General features: G+C 47.7%; 1 protein-coding gene across 4 annotated transcripts in view; it reads right to left on the bottom strand.

The window, feature by feature from the left end:
* Positions 1–15,431, bottom strand: part of LOC111846728 (septin-7-like) — a 28,437-nt gene extending 13,006 nt beyond the window's left edge. The window contains exons 1-4 of one of the 4 annotated variants that reach the window (XM_023817219.2): positions 15,180–15,431; positions 10,469–10,565; positions 5,109–5,215; positions 645–745 (exon numbers count right to left, since the gene is read on the bottom strand). In XM_023817219.2, the coding sequence (XP_023672987.1) occupies positions 645–745; positions 5,109–5,215; positions 10,469–10,565; positions 15,180–15,218 (344 nt within the window). In that variant the 5' untranslated portion in view covers positions 15,219–15,431. Of the gene's footprint in view, positions 1–644; positions 746–5,108; positions 5,216–10,468; positions 10,569–10,705; positions 10,757–14,631; positions 14,855–15,179 lie in introns of those variants that run through there. The other 3 variants (XM_023817217.2, XM_072698359.1, XM_072698358.1) reach the window with 3 other exon arrangements.
* Positions 15,432–16,612: the final 1,181 nt, after the last annotated feature.

Raw genomic sequence — 16,612 nt, 5'->3', positions numbered from 1 at the left:
CACAAAAACATGCATGCAAATACAATTGCAAGCACAGGAGTGCATAAACACAAGAACAACACAAACAAACAGGCAGATAAATGAGCAAACATATAAGCAAATTAACACAAACAAAAATGTGGGCATTTAAGCACAGAAACATGCATGCAAATACAAATGCAAGCAAAGGAGTGCATAAAGGAATACACAGTGAGTGGCTCAGTTGGCCAAGTCTCTGTGCTTGTGATTTGAAGGTTGTTGATTCAAGCCCCACCCCTCCCAGTGGGCACTGTATGTCAGCTGACCCTGTACAGTGACCCATCCCCAGCTGTGGAGAATAACATGGGGTCACTAAAAAGAAGCTTTCCAATGTAATATTTATCGTGGGCAGTGGTGGCTTAATGGTTAGGGAAGCGCACTTGTAATTGAAAGATTGCTGGTTCGAATCCCCGACCAGCAAGGCACCACTGAGGTACCCTGAGCAAGGTACTACCCCCAAGCACTGCTCCCCGGATGCTGAATTAGCTGCCCCCTGCTATGTCACGAAAGTCACATATGGGTTAAATGCAGAGGACACATTTCGTTGTTGCGCACTGTGGTGTGTTGACACTGATCACCTAATTCTAAATACAAGAAGAAAAACACAACCCTTTGTTTTATCTCACCAATTGCTGTTGTCCACAGCATCCCCAAAGCCTGGCGTGTCCACTATGGTGAGTGTCAGCTGAACCCCACCTTCCTTGATCAGGACTTTGGACTGTTCCACCTGAAATGTAAAGTATGGGGGGGTGTTACAGCAGTATAGAAGGATGCACCCAGTCCCTCGCAGAATCATTAGCAGAAGAGCTGAAAAAGGAAGGAATGTTGACAAGTGAGAAGAAAATGGATTCATGGTGATGAAGATATTGGAGGTGACAGAGGTGAAAAGCTGGCCATACAGAACCATCAAAATACAGACATGCAATGGAGTTGCAGACCTTTCCATTATAAATCACGTTCACATGATGCACTAAGACAGCTTCTCACTCCCCTTCAAGCAAAGTGCTCTCAGTAAAACCTCCCTGGCCACACATGGTGTGTCTGTTGGTGCACGGTGGTGTTTTTATGCATCTGGCCAACATTGAATGCAAACAATTCCACGTTTAAAAAGGAATGGATGACCAGAGGAGAAAAATATCGTAAAAGTAACCAAGGTTGGGGAAAATGCACTGATACAGCATGGTCTCGCGCCTGCCACGCGGCGGAACACCTTGGGATCCCATCTGGCGACCCCCCAGGCAGACACACGGTCCAGTCCCACCCTCCGGAAACGTGGGCATCTCCTCGGCCAGCTCCAGCTACTTGGGCTCTCAGTAATGAGGATCCTGTGAGCCGAATCACCCCCAGAGAAACCAAATGGCCGTGACTGAGGCTCCCTTACAATGCAGGTAATGTGTCTCCTCACTCGTTCGACACAAAGTCTAACCAGTAGTAGAGGTCGACCGATATGGGTTATTAATAGCTGATGCCGATATTTAGGAGTCAGGGTCAGCCGATGGCCAATATATGCTGCCGTTTCTTTTTCTGGCTGATAATTGGATGTTTTCCCCTCTATTTGCATGGTAAAATATCACACTAATAACAACAAACGATACACAAAATTTCTCAACTTAGCATTTATTGAATACTGACTTGTGTAAATTTAAATATAAACTTAAATAACAAAAACACAATACAACTTGTAAACAATAACAAACAATATTTTTATTGCATCAGAATCTCTTTTCGTGCACAATATAGCAGCAAACTTCTCATTTCTGAGGGAAGGAAAATTTGGAAACAATACAAAAAGGAATGAGCATGTTATCTTCAGTTTTAATCCCACTTCCAGTCCCTGACTCTTCCTCGCTCCACCCATCTCTCACTAAAAGTTGTTAGTACTCCCAGTTTAAGAGCTGCAGGTTGTCGTGCAGGAAACACAAATGTTCTGCATTTTCTCCTGTGAGCCTACTCCTCTTGTCAAAGATAATCCCAATCTCACTAAATACTGTCTCACTGGGAACAGAGGAGGGGGGTGGACAAAGGAAAGCATAAGCCCCTAGTGACTGTGACGTTGTCAACGGATAAGCCCATATAAAGGATAGACATATTTAATGAAGAAACCAACTGTGCAAAGTCGTGCACTTTTTATCTAGACATCTGACAAATTGTTTGAATCTCCGCTCTCAAATGCAAACAAGTTGCACAGAAGGACCATTGTCAGCATCAGCTCAAGTGAATGGTAACCACGCTTTCGAACAAACAGTTTCCTCCGCCATGCATTGTTCTTAGCAGCTCTGTGTCTCCGAGGATGGTGCTGTCTGTGACCGGGGCAGAGTAATGCAACTCTCACACATGCTGCAGTGTTACAGAGCTGCCTGCTCCGCCCCACGCACACAGAGTCACTCTCCGACACAAGAACAAAAAAAAACAGAACTGATATCATCAGTTTGATATGGTAATAATTAAAATTTTAACAATTAAAATGATTTTTAACGATTAAAAAAATCTGTGAGCCCACCAACAAGCGCACAAAAGTAACTGTCAGAATCAATGATCCTTAATGTTACCCGTAAGCTACAGTTGGTTGAAGGTTCATTATCATTATGCCAGTTCCCGAAAGCGTAATTTGCGTTCTTTCAAAAGTGCTCGCGTTTTCTTTTAAAGCAACATTTCATAGCAAACCAGTTAAATAAATAGGTCTTTGAAAGATCAGAATTTAAGCCTTACTTTTTCTCCCAGGACTCTTCCAAAACTTCTGGCTGGGGTCCTGCACAAGGCAGCATGGGTCATGTTTTTCCCAACAACAATAAAACTGGGCTGCCCGCAGACGTGCCTGTCTGTAAATCGGCATACTACACTTGGATATCGGCCGATGCGGATACATCAAAAAATGCCAAATATCGGCCCGATATATCGACTGGCCGATATATCGGTCGACCTCTAACCAGTAGTACACAAGGATTCTCCAAATAGACACGGTACCAAAGGAGCCCAGTCTTTGTCTCAGCTCACTGGATAGCATCCATGTCTCAGGAGGAAAAATAGCCTAAAACTCTGTGGCTTTGGCCGGCGCAGCAGATGGCGGTACATGGTGTGCTCCCTGCCAGCCCCGCTCTGTGGCTGGCTGGGCCCGGCCAGAGCTGCAGTCACCCAGCTTTCCCAGAGGAGAGTGTCAGCGGCATGTCCCTCAGCAACGCCAGTCTGACCCCTCACACATTCCATTTCATTTCAAACTAGGACAGGAATGTTTCTGAATATATATATATATATATTTTTTTGGGGGGAGGGGGGCACATATGCAGTTAATACGCAGTTTAAAATAAACACACACATTTTTACCTACAACAATGGCTGGATCTGCAGCAAGGCCTGTAAAATCTAAATTAGGCAATGTAATTGTGAATTGTGTAATTGTTAATTGTGTAATTGTGAATCCAAGCGTGTGGCCAGAATATGGTGAGAAGTAATAGGGAACACAGCCACCGGTACCTCACGTCATTCCGGCACAAACACACGCCTAGATTGAGGCCATCTGTGCCCCCTGGAGGGCTTTGCTGCAGATCCCACAATGCTCAGCCCCCGTAGCCACACGCAGCCACATTCCGAGACGGACACAAAGCTCAGGTTTACTCCACTGCTTGCCTCACACTGCAGAGTAACGGTGGCTCATTCACGGAGCACAGTCCTATTACCCAAGCGCTAGCTGCTAGCAGCCACGTCAGCACCGAAATGAGCTTCATGCTGCAGGATGGGAGGGCCCAGCAAGGGTGTCGTGGGGGCCTGAGAATGGGAGGGGGGACAAGGGGCTGCGTCACCGGGTCAGGACTGCGGGTCTGGAGTTCCATGGGAACATTCCTGACCTTACTGCAACCCCCCCTCACCCCACAGCCTGACAAGAAATGTAGCCCCCCCCCCGTTCAACAGGGCCGATGTCTGACATTGGGAGGGGGGGAGCAATAAGGACCGAGGCTCCCCCACCCACACGATGCAAGAGAAAGATGCAGGTATGGGAGGTCAAGCAATTCATAAGCTTAACCAAACAAGACACCACATACCCAGTTAGACACAGCGCTAACCACTGGTGGACACTGCACATGACCCACTGGGCAGCGAAGCACTGTCCAGTTGAACATAGAGTCCAGGCTAATGAATTGTTTGACACATCAGCGTTTTAACACTTTATTTTACAGGGCACAAGTTACCATATTTGTTACTATAGGGTTATCTGTTAATTCTGTCAGCCTTTGTGAAGTACTGAAGGAACAAGTCATGAATAACGTAAGTTAACGAACAGTGACACATCTTGTATATCAAGTAGTAATTATATTTGTCCATCGTTTGTACTACAGCAGTAAATATGCTATTACGAAATATTTGTGTCCCATCAAGTGAAGTGTTACCATTGAATGATGACCAAAAAGGTAACAGCACGAAAACAATAATAATATTTCTGCAAATAATCCTGGCTCCTAAAATGTCCAGGGTGCCACACCATCTGTAAACAGAATCGAGTTGATAAAGATATTATTTATGTTTAAGTGATCTCTTTGATGGCAACAGTTTATTATTTAGTTATTACTGATTTATTTATTTTTTGTGTGTAACCAGACTGTGGTATTGGACAGCGTGCATGACTTAACAGCTGTGCAAATGGAGAGTGCGTGCGACTGGACTCAGTAGTGCAGCTGTGTGACAGGAAGTGCGCGTGACCTAACTGCATCGCGCAGGTGTGCAATGGGACAGCTCACGTGACCCGAGTCGATCATGCAGCTGTGCAACTAGACAGTGTATGCAACCTGACTCGATCACACAGATGTGATATGGATAGAGAAGAGCAACTGGATAGTGCGTGCGACCCAACTCGATCGCACAGTTGTGCGATGGACAGCGATGGACAGTGGTGTCTGGAAGGGTGGTGTCTGTCTTGGCCAGGCTTATGAATTGTTTGGCCCGCCATAGGCAGGGCTATCGCAGCTACAGGATAAAAGAAGAAAACAGCAGATAGAGGCACAGCTAGACAACCTAATGATGAACTGGTGGTAGAGAGGGGCAGAACTATTAAACCATCCAGGTGCTGGCGGATGGCAGAAAGCAGAGGGGTTTCTCACCTGCACAGTTTTCTTGATGCGATGCGAGGGTCCAGGGTAGTCCTTGGAGTACAGGTCGGTGAGAAAGAGCGAGTTGATGAGGGTGGATTTTCCCAGTCCAGATTCACCTGGGGGGAGAGGAAGAAACACATATGTTTAGTGATGTGCAGTGAGCACTGAAAACTGCAGCACCAAATGGTGAACAGCCACTGCACTCCATGCAGTAATGAGTACCCAGAGGGCCGGTGATGCACTGGAAGTGGAAAACAGTAAGTACTGTGAGGAAAACCCATGTGTTTACCAGTGCACAGGCACAACACAAGCACAGCAGCAACTTGCAAAACAACACGCATATACAGGAAGACACATGCGGTGGTGACAGACCTGTCACTCGCATGATGGCCCTGACTACCAATGGGACACACCCCCAACACACTCCACCCCATGTCACAGTCATGGCAGCCCCTCAGATGCGACAGCCACACCCCCTCTCCCCCTATGTGATGACAAACTCCTCCCCTCACTGAAGCTGCAGGATACCATCTGGCAACGTGAGGATGGTAAATCAGCATACAAGGCACAATGAAAGCTGTGTTCCCACAACAAGCCGAACCCACAGTGACCACCCCCACCCCCCCCACCCCCGTCAGGCACACTGTCAGAACGGACCAGTCAGATGGGGTTCAATGAATCTGCAGTCAATTAGGATGCAGGGAACATGTCACCCCCCCCCCCCCCCTTCATTTCTGAAACAACCCGACCCATGTGGCCTCTATACTGGCTTAATTAAAATGGCGCCCTGCCTTCCCAAAACGGACACTGGTACACTTAGTGTGGCCTCCTTTTTGGACAACAGAATCCATGGGGCTTTTACTGTAGGGAATGACCTCTGTGCGGCTGACAGCTGGACTCAGCATAAAGCAGCTGAAGGGAGAGAGAAATAAGGCCATCTGATGTGGCAGCTCTCTGCTCTCAGTGCTCCAGCTTCCTGCAGAATAACCTGAAAAAGTGCAAATCCACAGTGAGGGTGTGACAGAGAGATGGGGTAATGTCTCAGATACGGGGGGGGGGGGGGGGTGAGTGATCTGTGAGTGTGTACCTGTAAAAAAAACATACACTACATACATATTCACATACATACAGACACACACCGACAGACACCCTGAAGGTTTATCCTAAATGTTAACATATTGGTGTTTTCCACAGAAGGGATTTCATCAAATCATTCTCCACCTAGAAAAGTACTGGCCAACATCATGTTTATAATTCATCATTGAATCTGGCTGGAGATCCAGCTTTCATTTGCCACAAAATAAAAAAGAATGTAACATAGCTCAGAGCTTAGCCAGTAATTTGTACTGAAAAAGGTAGATAAATATATATCGGTCGTCGGTAAAAATTTCCATATCACCTGCACACACACACATGGAAGCCTAATGCCTAATGCCAATATTTAGTAAATCCGATGATTTTATGAGAAAGACCACGGTGTGTAAGTTGGTGCTTCCATGTCCCACTCTCACCAGTGTGGGGAAGCAATTAAAAAGGCCAGTAGGATGCTGGGTTACATCTCTAGGTTGTGGAGTTTATGTCAAGGGAGGTGATGCTACGATTATACCATTCCTTGGTAAGACCCCACCTAGAATATTGTGTGCAGGTTTGGTCACCATACCTTAAAAAGGACATTGCTGCCTTGGAAAGGGTGCAACGTACAGCTACTGTACGAGAATGATTCCTGGTCTTAGAGGAATGTCTTATGAGGAGAGGTTAGCTGAGCTGAATCTGTTCAGCCTCACACAAAGGAGATTAAGAATTGGTTATTACATATGACAGGCCACAGCCACTCGCAGTCTAACCAGCAGAGACTCCTGGGAGGAGACATTAAGCCAGGAAGTGCTGGGCAGTGAACATGTGCTGGGCATACAGCAAACTGACATTATATACAAACATGTAGATATTACAGCCAAATTAGAGGCACCAGCTCACAGAAATAACATGACTCTGGACTGCAAAAGGAAACCCACACGAACGTAAAAAAGGCCACAGGCACAGAGGCAGCAACTAGGGATGGGATTCAAACCTACAACCCTGTAGGTGGGAGGTATTAGTGCCAACACTGAGCTACAATGCCCAAAGAGCTGCTTTTATTAAACTTCACAGTTAATTTCTGACATACACCCTGCATATCAGTGTGCTATATTTAACTACAAACAAACCATCTGCAAGGTGGATAGGCAGGCAGGCGGAGGGGCAGGAAGGCAGGCGTGCAGGGAGGTGGGAGGGCAGGCGTGCAGGGAGGTGGGAGGGCAGGCGTGCAGGGAGGTGGAAGGGCAGGCCGGCGGGTCAGCGGACCCAGCTCCTTGAGGTTGACCGCATATTCCTGCATAGCTCATAAGCAGCTCTGCGAGGTGAAGGAAACTCGGCTTTCTTGACGTTTCTCAGGTTATGCCTTTTTGGCTTGATTTGCAGGAATAAATAGTAACCAGAACAATTCAGTTGGGAGAAGTTACCATGGCAACCAAAACCCGCCCGGGAACCGGCCCGGCTGCAGGAGGCTTTGTGCGGCGATCACCTTTCAGCGAGTGTAAGTCCCACCGCAGAGACTACAAAATGGTCTGAAGCAGTGGGGCTGAATACGGAGATGGCCCTAGTGGTGGGCTCAGAGCGGCAGGCCTGGCTGGACACCACCATTCTCCTGTGACACCCCTGTGAGCCCCCAGACTCTTCTTTGTCTCCAGCCTGGCGGTCAGTCGCAGCCTGGAGTGACTCGAGAGGGCCTGGTAAAGCGGGCAGGGCTTGGAGGTGGGACTTCACAATCCTACACACACACAGACACACACACACACAGACAGACACACAGACAGACAAACACGAAATCCCCTAAAGTACAGCTGTGTCTAACAGAGTGTTAAGAGGTGGGTTTTCGTTCACAGAAAGAGAGGAGGGGACACAGAGGTGGAATGAGATTGTGTGACAGATAGAACGTATGGGAAAGAGTGAGAAAAACTTCACACAAATCCCCTTTTTACATTGATGTTGGTATTGTAAACATTCATGAATGACTATGACATTCTGGCAGTACTACACATGGCCTTTAAAGCTACATATGCATACGTGACTTTCACTGAAACATCCTCTGGTGATCAGAGCCCAGGCCAGGCACCAGAGTACGACGTGACATCACGCCGCACGGACAGTGTTAGACAGGAAGACAGACAGACAGACAGGAAGACAGACAGACAGGCCAGGCGCTGGAGTACGATGTGACATCACGCCGCACGGACAGTATTAGACAGGAAGACAGACAGACAGACAGACAGGAAGACAGACAGACAGGCCAGGCGCTGGAGTACGATGTGACATCACGCCGCACGGACAGTATTAGACAGGAAGACAGACAGACAGACAGGAAGACAGACAGACAGGCCAGGCGCTGGAGTACGACGTGACATCACGCTGCACGGACAGTGTTAGACAGGAAGACAGACAGACAGACAGGAAGACAGACAGACAGGCCAGGCGCTGGAGTACGATGTGACATCACGCTGCACGGACAGTGTTAGACAGGAAGACAGACAGACAGGCCAGGCGCTGGAGTACGACATGACATCACGCCGCACGGACAGTGTTAGACAGGAAGATAGACAGGAAGACAGACAGACAGGCCAGGCGCTGGAGTATGACGTGACATCACGCCGCACGGACAGTGTTAGACAGGAAGACAGACAGACAGGAAGACAGACAGACAGACAGGCCAGGCGCCAGAGTACGACGTGACAACACGCCGCACGGACAGTGTTAGACAGGAAGACAGACAGACAGACAGACAGGAAGACAGACAGACAGACAGACAGGCCAGGCGCTGGAGTATGACGTGACATCACGCCGCACGGACAGTGTTAGACAGGAAGACAGACAGACAAGGACACTGAGCCGTGTGACGGCGACCGTGCGAGAGAGCGTCTGTCACAAGCTCCGCAGTCTGCACGCATTCCTGCAGAGTCCCTGACAGAACCATCCGCCAGAGTGCCAGAGAAAGAGACCCACAGAAAAAGAGATATTGTTAGCTAAAGACCAATGCAGTGAAAGCTTGTGAAAACACAGGAAAGCTGCCCCCTTCCCAAGTCTTGTCGGGGGGGGGGGGGAGGGGGGGCATGCGAAGGCAGAGCTCTGCGGCGTCCCACTCATCAGGCCACTCACACTGACATGTCTGAAAAGGCATCAGATCGGCTTTCGGCAGCTCAAACGGGGCCCCGCCTTGCCAAAACAGCCCCAGCTGCTTCTCATTACACACATTCCTGATGCTGTGACACCCCCTCTTTCCATCAGCCCACATCCTTGTGTGTGTGTGTGTGTGTGTGTGTGAGCGGGTTTACCTATCCTTATGGGGACAGAATTTCCCCATAACGTGATAAATATCTGTTTTTTTTCCCTTATGGGGACCGGTTTCCTGGTCCCCATAAGGGAAAACTCTATTTTATAAAAATCGGTGACTGCTATGAAAAAACTAAAAATGCAAAAACTCTTGTATTTTGTTAGGTTACTTATGGTTATGGTTAGGGCAGGGTAGGAGTTAAGGTTGTCATAGTTAGCGTTAGCATGTTTCCCATTGAAATGAATGAGCGGTCCCCATAACGATATATTTACCCTACGTGTGTGTGTGTGTGTGTGTGTGTGTGTGTGTGGTGGGGGGCAATGGAGGGATGCAGACATTTCACTCGCGGCACTTTCCATGCCAATGAAGAGAAGCAGATATTCAAAACCGTCAAGCTTTTCATGGAAATGCAACAATATATGTGGAAGAGGCTATGCTGACCCCTAGCACATGATCGCACGCCGACTCATATGTGTGTGTGAGTTTCACATGAGGCTGCTTCAGTTCCCCATGGGGAACTTTCTGTATAAGACTTCCAGAAACACAGGGGCAGAAGGTAAAAATGGCACCCTGGCCTAGCTGACAGCCCCCCCCCATAGGTAAATCTGCATTTCAAATCCTCCCAAGAATTCAACACACAAAAAAAAACATCTCTTCATCTGCACCCCCCCACCCCCGCAACAAAGAAACACAGAAAGAAACCTATTCGATCACAGTCATAAGAATCTCAGAACAGATGTGGATAGAATCTTTCGGTCTGAGAAAGGCTGCGTGCGTGTGTGTGAATGTGTGTTTGTGTGTGTGTGTGTGACAGGTTCAATGTCCCAAGTATGGAAATTCACCAACCCTAACCCAGCCACATCAGAGGCATCCAGGGCTAGCATAAATTCAGAAACTCCGAGCGAGAGAGGGAGAAAGAGAGTCCACCCACACTATGAGCACATGGGTGTACACAAACAAGCTCACTCACACACACGGTGCCTGGGGGAGGGGGGTGTTGACTTACCTACGACCATCAGCGTGAACTCGAACCCCCTCTTCACGGACTTCCTGTACACCTGGTTGGGGAGGTTGGCGAAACCCACATATCCCTCCAGGTTTCTCTGCTGTGAAAGGAGAGACATGCAGTCAGCCTGCGAGTGGCAGGAGGCTCACAGACACACACCAAACCCATGCTGCCTAGAGCCAGAGACCAGTATAACCACCCTCCCACCAAACCCTAAAAACAGCGCAACAGCCTAACCTCAATTGCTGAAAAACAGTGTAACGTACAAAGCATGCTGGTAACTGCATAATCAGTCCTGCTGACCAACCCTGGCTGTCCACATTGTGTCAGCCAATCGTGGACAGGGGGTGGGATCAGAACAAACGAAAAAGTTCACCTTAGTGACTCTGCACAGGCAGTGTACCAAAAGTGATTACGGCTCATACGAAGCATACGGCCACCTTAACCCTGACCTCTGAAAAAGTCTTGCAGGGTAACCCTGATCTAAGTCGTGAGCAATATTTTATCGTAACCGGTTACAACTGTATCAAAGGTATCACAAGAATTGCAATACAGAACTACATTTACTGTTCCAAGAGACGTACAAGTAATGCTAAGTTCACACTTCATGATATTCAAAGTTGTCAGATTGCTGTATTGTGCACACTAGGCAACTTATTGTTTTGTAATTAGGAATTCTGAAGTTGTTGTGTCTTACACACTACATGACTGATCAGGGACGGGGGTCACGCACTACACGATCTTCCAACAGGAAGACTCTCTGACAAGTCTGCATGGTCTCCAAGCTACATTTTGTTATGAAAAAACATGCAAAAACTGACAAGGGGAAATGACAATTCTCCGATTAATATCAAGATGCTACAAATTATAAAAACAGATATACATATATAATATTATGTATCATATAACATCAAGGCACAAATAACTAACTGTAACTGGAAACTTTTATTGAATACCTCTTCACTGAACACTTTTTCAAACTCCTCTCTCGGATTTCCCCTCACCCCATGTCTTGCGCTCTAATTAGCTGTAGCTCGTCACCGCATTCATTGCCAGTCCCAACTGGGTCATAACACTTTTCATACTACAGGATTTGAAATAACTGAAAAGTCTAGAAATTTTGCCCGCTATATATCTATTGAGCATTTGCCGTCCACCAGCAAATCTGTCAAATGGTGTTTTTGAACCGTTCACAAATAGCGATCATCCACAGATTTGCCAGCACCGAGCGAACACGATTTGCCTCCAATTTGGGGTTTTTGTCAACAATCTCTAATAACTGTTACCGACCCGAATATTTTGAGGCTAAAATCATGTAGCATGAACTTAGCAAAAGGCAAATAGCACATTACAAACATACGTGCTGTCAAGGAGTCAACTATAAGAGCGGCTAAGCTCAGCATCCAATGAATGCCCAGTTACAAGAGCATTACTTAAAAGTATCATTATAACACAAACCAGTAAGATTCTACTTTGATTGTGTGGAAATGGTCTATATTTGCAAAATCCGACGTGAACTAATCTACTGTAATTTGCAAACTTTGCAAAGATACTGTCGTACATCAGGCAGGTACACAACCAATCTGAAATGTTAGCACCCCAAATGGCTGAATGTCTGGCTGCGCATGTATATGCAAGCTGCAGCGTCTGTCACACACTATGAAGCAACCAAACAGAAGCAAACACTTCTTACTGATACAAAAAATGTTAAATCTTACATGTCCTATTTAATTCTTTTTTTTATCCATTATTTGCTTCTGTTGAAAACTGAGTTCAGAAGTTTGCTGTTATTGACCAAAGTGATAAATATTTATTTAAAAAAAAAAAAAAAAAAAAAAACACACAACGATAATGAGTCAGTTTCTTTATATGTTTGTTTGAATTATAAAGCTACAAGCAGTGTTTCTTATACAGATAGACTTGCTGGTTACATTAGCCTCCCCATACATTTCATACATACTAAAGTCTCCCCATAAACAGTATGCCTGACTGGGCTGCTGCTATCGGCTGCGTTCAGCAAAGAAACTGAAGAAGACCCTTGCTGTAAGGAGCCATAGCTGTGTCTCTGTAAACAAAAACACATGCATGAAAGACCTGCGGCTCCCTGTAGATAGCAGGCAGCGCGTTAGCATGTGCGCCTGGGAGGGCCAGCGGCTCCCTGTAGATAGCAGGCAGCGCGTTAGCATGTGCGCCTGGGAGGGCCAGCGGCTCCCTGTAGATAGCAGGCAGCGCGTTAGCATGTGCGCCTGGGAGGGCCAGCGGCTCCCTGTAGATAGCAGGCAGCGCGTTAGCATGTGCGCCTGGGAGGGCCAGCGGCTCCCTGTAGATAGCAGGCAGCGCGTTAGCATGTGCGCCTGGGAGGGCCAGCGGCTCCCTGTAGATAGCAGGCAGCGCGTTAGCATGTGCGCCTGGGAGGGCCAGCGGCTCCCTGTAGATAGCAGGCAGCGCGTTAGCATGTGCGCCTGGGAGGGCCAGCGGCTCCCTGTAGATAGCAGGCAGCGCGTTAGCATGTGCGCCTGGGAGGGCCAGCGGCTCCCTGTAGATAGCAGGCCGCGCGTTAGCATGTGCGCCTGGGAGGGCCAGCGGCTCCCTGTAGATAGCAGGCAGCGCGTTAGCATGTGCGCCTGGGAGGGCCAGCGGCTCCCTGTAGATAGCAGGCAGCGCGTTAGCATGTGCGCCTGGGAGGGCCAGCGGCTCCCTGTAGATAGCAGGCAGCGCGTTAGCATGTGCGCCATGGAGGGCCAGCGGCTCCCTGTAGATAGCAGGCAGCGCGTTAGCATGTGCGCCTGGGAGGGCCAGCGGCTCCCGCATTCACATGCTGCACCATCTCCTCCGGAATGGTCTTGAAGACGGCGGCGGGTTGCCAGATGGCTGGCAGTGCATTCCCGAGCACTGTGATGTCTTCCGCTGCCGTCCCAAGTCTCTCCACTAGGCACCGTGCCCATCTCCACCAGCCTTTACACCCCCCCCCCCCACCATCTGTTTCTCTCTTTTGCACCAAAGAGCTCAAACACTATTGATCTCCCAGCCCTTGGCTGGCCCCTCTAATGTGCAGTGAAATGGAAAGCATCACTGACACAGTGAGAACCACCAACTGGGAACCACTGACACAGGGAAAGCCATCAAATGGGAATCTCTAGCACAGGGAGAGCCAACGACTGGAGACCTCTGACATCCTATTCTGTCATATCCCTCTATCTCACCAGAGAAAGCATCAAATTGATTCAGACTGGTCTAAATCATGAACTACATAAGGAAACCAAGCTTAAAATGTCCCACAAGCATTAATGTCATGTAGTTGCACAGGCCAGTTTGCTGGAGGGAGGGATCACAGGCCACATAGAGGACAGGCCCTACCATGAAAGCAACAGAATCAGAGCTCTGCACAGCACTATTCCCACTGCTGTCATGTGACCTCATCCTGATGACAGACATACTCCAGAACTCCATTCCCATGTTTTTTCCCATGTGGTGCTGGTGGTGGGGGGTCCCATTTGACACAGACAAGCGAAAAGACAAGTAATCCTCATCATCATCAAATGTGGGAATTCCAACACAGAGTGTGAAAGCTTGTCCAGGCGGGGGGGGGGGGGGGGGAGGGGGGGGAATTATTGCCATAGCAGCCCTGTTTCAGACCAGGGTGGCATCCAGCTATGGCGGCCATATTCCATGTTCATTTTTAATCACATGGAAAGACAGGATAATGGATGGATGAGTGACATCTGACAGTCACTAAGCACCATGGCCAGAAGCAGGTTTTATGTATGTATTTATGGGTGTAGTCATGGGTGGGGAAAATGTACCCCCAAATATTTCATTTGAATTCAAAATAAATAGGTCATTGCATTGAAATTATTAAGTTGTATCCCCCAATATCAAGCTCTCTCTTGTGCTGTTGTTTAAATTCCTAATCATTAGAGGTGTTACTAGATCCTGATCATTATCACATAGCAAGACATCGTATATTAAAACTTATTAGCACTGAACGATGAAGATATGTTATTTACACATTTTAATCACTGAATTTAACATAACGGGTTTAGATATACTAGACTTTTTACAAGCAATTTATTAATACCAAGGGCAGCAACCTGCCCGTAATGTAAAGGCTTGCCCTACAAAATTATTCCGTTTGTTTTTATTATATATAGACCGTATCTTACCTGTCACGTATGCGATGGAATGAGCTGGAAAGCGGGGATACGGATAGTATATCGGTATAAAACAACATGCATAGTAGTTAGTACGGAACCCGGATTCCGGGAGGGGGTTATAACGAGTCTAATATGTAAATAAGGATAAGGAGATCCCGGCCGGTTCACCCATCACGGCTCGGCCCGTGTCTACGGGGGCGTACACAGAAAACAACTGCTCTCTGGGCGATGTCGCAGTAGAACTGGATTCGGGACCGCGACGCCACCAACCCATGTAGCCCATCCCAGTGCTCGTTCACCAAGTAACGTGTACGCGCCAGCATTTTTTAAAGAGCAGCCATTGCATTAGATATAAAGCCTGCAGATAATATGTACCGCTGCACATTGCCGCCCATTAAGCGGCACTTACTGCTATGCAGGACACCGCGAACTCAGCTCTCCTGATCATCGTACCGTACGCGCCAGCAGTTCATAAAGAGCATTCATTGCGTTTTGTTGACATAAAGCGAGCAGACACGTACATCGCTGCACATTGCCTTCCATTAAGCGGCACTTACCGCTATGCCGGACACTGCAGACTCGGCTCTCTCGATCATTGTACTGTAAGAGCAGCCACCCTCGAGCCAAACAGATCACTCATAAAACGGCTCAATAAAAATACGTAAGCACAGATCTTCTTCCTTAGCTGGTAGCGCGCCGCTTACGTGGATGCGGTAACCAAAAAACAGCAAAACTCGTAAAAGTATACAATAAACTTGAATATGTAGCAGTACACCAGACCTTACCCTACCACGAATCCCTTCATAGCCTGCTGGTTATTGAAGCGCTAGTCCCGCCCCCTCCAAAGGAGGCGCGTTCGGATTGGTGTTTGGCAGCGGCGTTTTGTCGTTGACCGGCCTTCGCGACTGTATTGGCTGCGCGGGGCGGCTCCTTCTTCCGTGTGTGCTGCGCCGGCATTTAAAATAACATCAAAATGTGGCCGCCAAAGATCTCGTCGTTTATTTCTTACCATTACACCAGAGCAGCGGAAATACAGACATTGACCGTGAGACAAAAAGTTAACACGCTCACACGCCATACCTTGTGTTTCTCACGTTGAGAGGTAAGGGATAACGCTCACTAGGGTGTTCCGTTATATGGAATTAATGGACGAGGTGCAGGCATATGGAATGGAGTTTTACACCGAGTTCATAACTGTCCCGAGGTACGCAGAGTTAATAGCCACCTACCCGCCAATCAGAAAATAGCATTTGTTGTTTCTTTGTAGATTACAAAATAAGTTACATGTGATCAAATTTCAAGCACATTATTACATGGATGCGCACAGAGATGGAGTGCCGAAAAGATGGAAGTTAGCAAGATCTGATGAACGCGGTAGGCAGGGATCTCAAATCTCACGCATTGACCGTGAGACACTCATTTCGCCTCTAATGTAATCTCATTCCAAACTTTGGATGAAACTTGAGAGCCTTGGAAATAGTAGTTTTAAATCTATACCGCACTGGTGGACAAGACGTGACAAACAACATTTTAAATATATCACATTCTGTTGTCATTAAGAAAAAATGTAAATGTAATTAGTCATTTCTCCCCATGTCGTCGTGGGGTTTCCTCCGGGTACTCCGGTTTCCCCCCACAGTCCAAAGACATGCTGAGGCTAATTGGAGTAACTAAATTGCCCATAGGTGTGCATGTGTGAGTGAATGGTGTGTGAGTGTGCCCTGCAATGGGCTGGCAGCCTGGCCTGGGTTGTTCCCCGCCTCGTGCCCATAGCTTCCGGGATAGGCTCTGGACGCCCCACGACCCAAAAAGGATAAGCTGTTTGGAAAATGGATGGATGGTAATTAGTCATTTAGTTCTACCATTATATTTCTGCACCTGGATATAATGTTAAACTGCATCCGGCCCTGCAAGCGGTCCTCCAACTTGCAGGGAAATAAATAAATAAATGTATGGGGTTAGTGGCGGGATTGGCACTCCAGCCACCATA

Source organism: Paramormyrops kingsleyae, chromosome 13, assembly GCF_048594095.1.
Source record: "Paramormyrops kingsleyae isolate MSU_618 chromosome 13, PKINGS_0.4, whole genome shotgun sequence".
Taxonomy (NCBI): Eukaryota; Metazoa; Chordata; class Actinopteri; order Osteoglossiformes; family Mormyridae; genus Paramormyrops; species Paramormyrops kingsleyae.
This window is presented reverse-complemented; position numbering and strand designations above follow the sequence as displayed.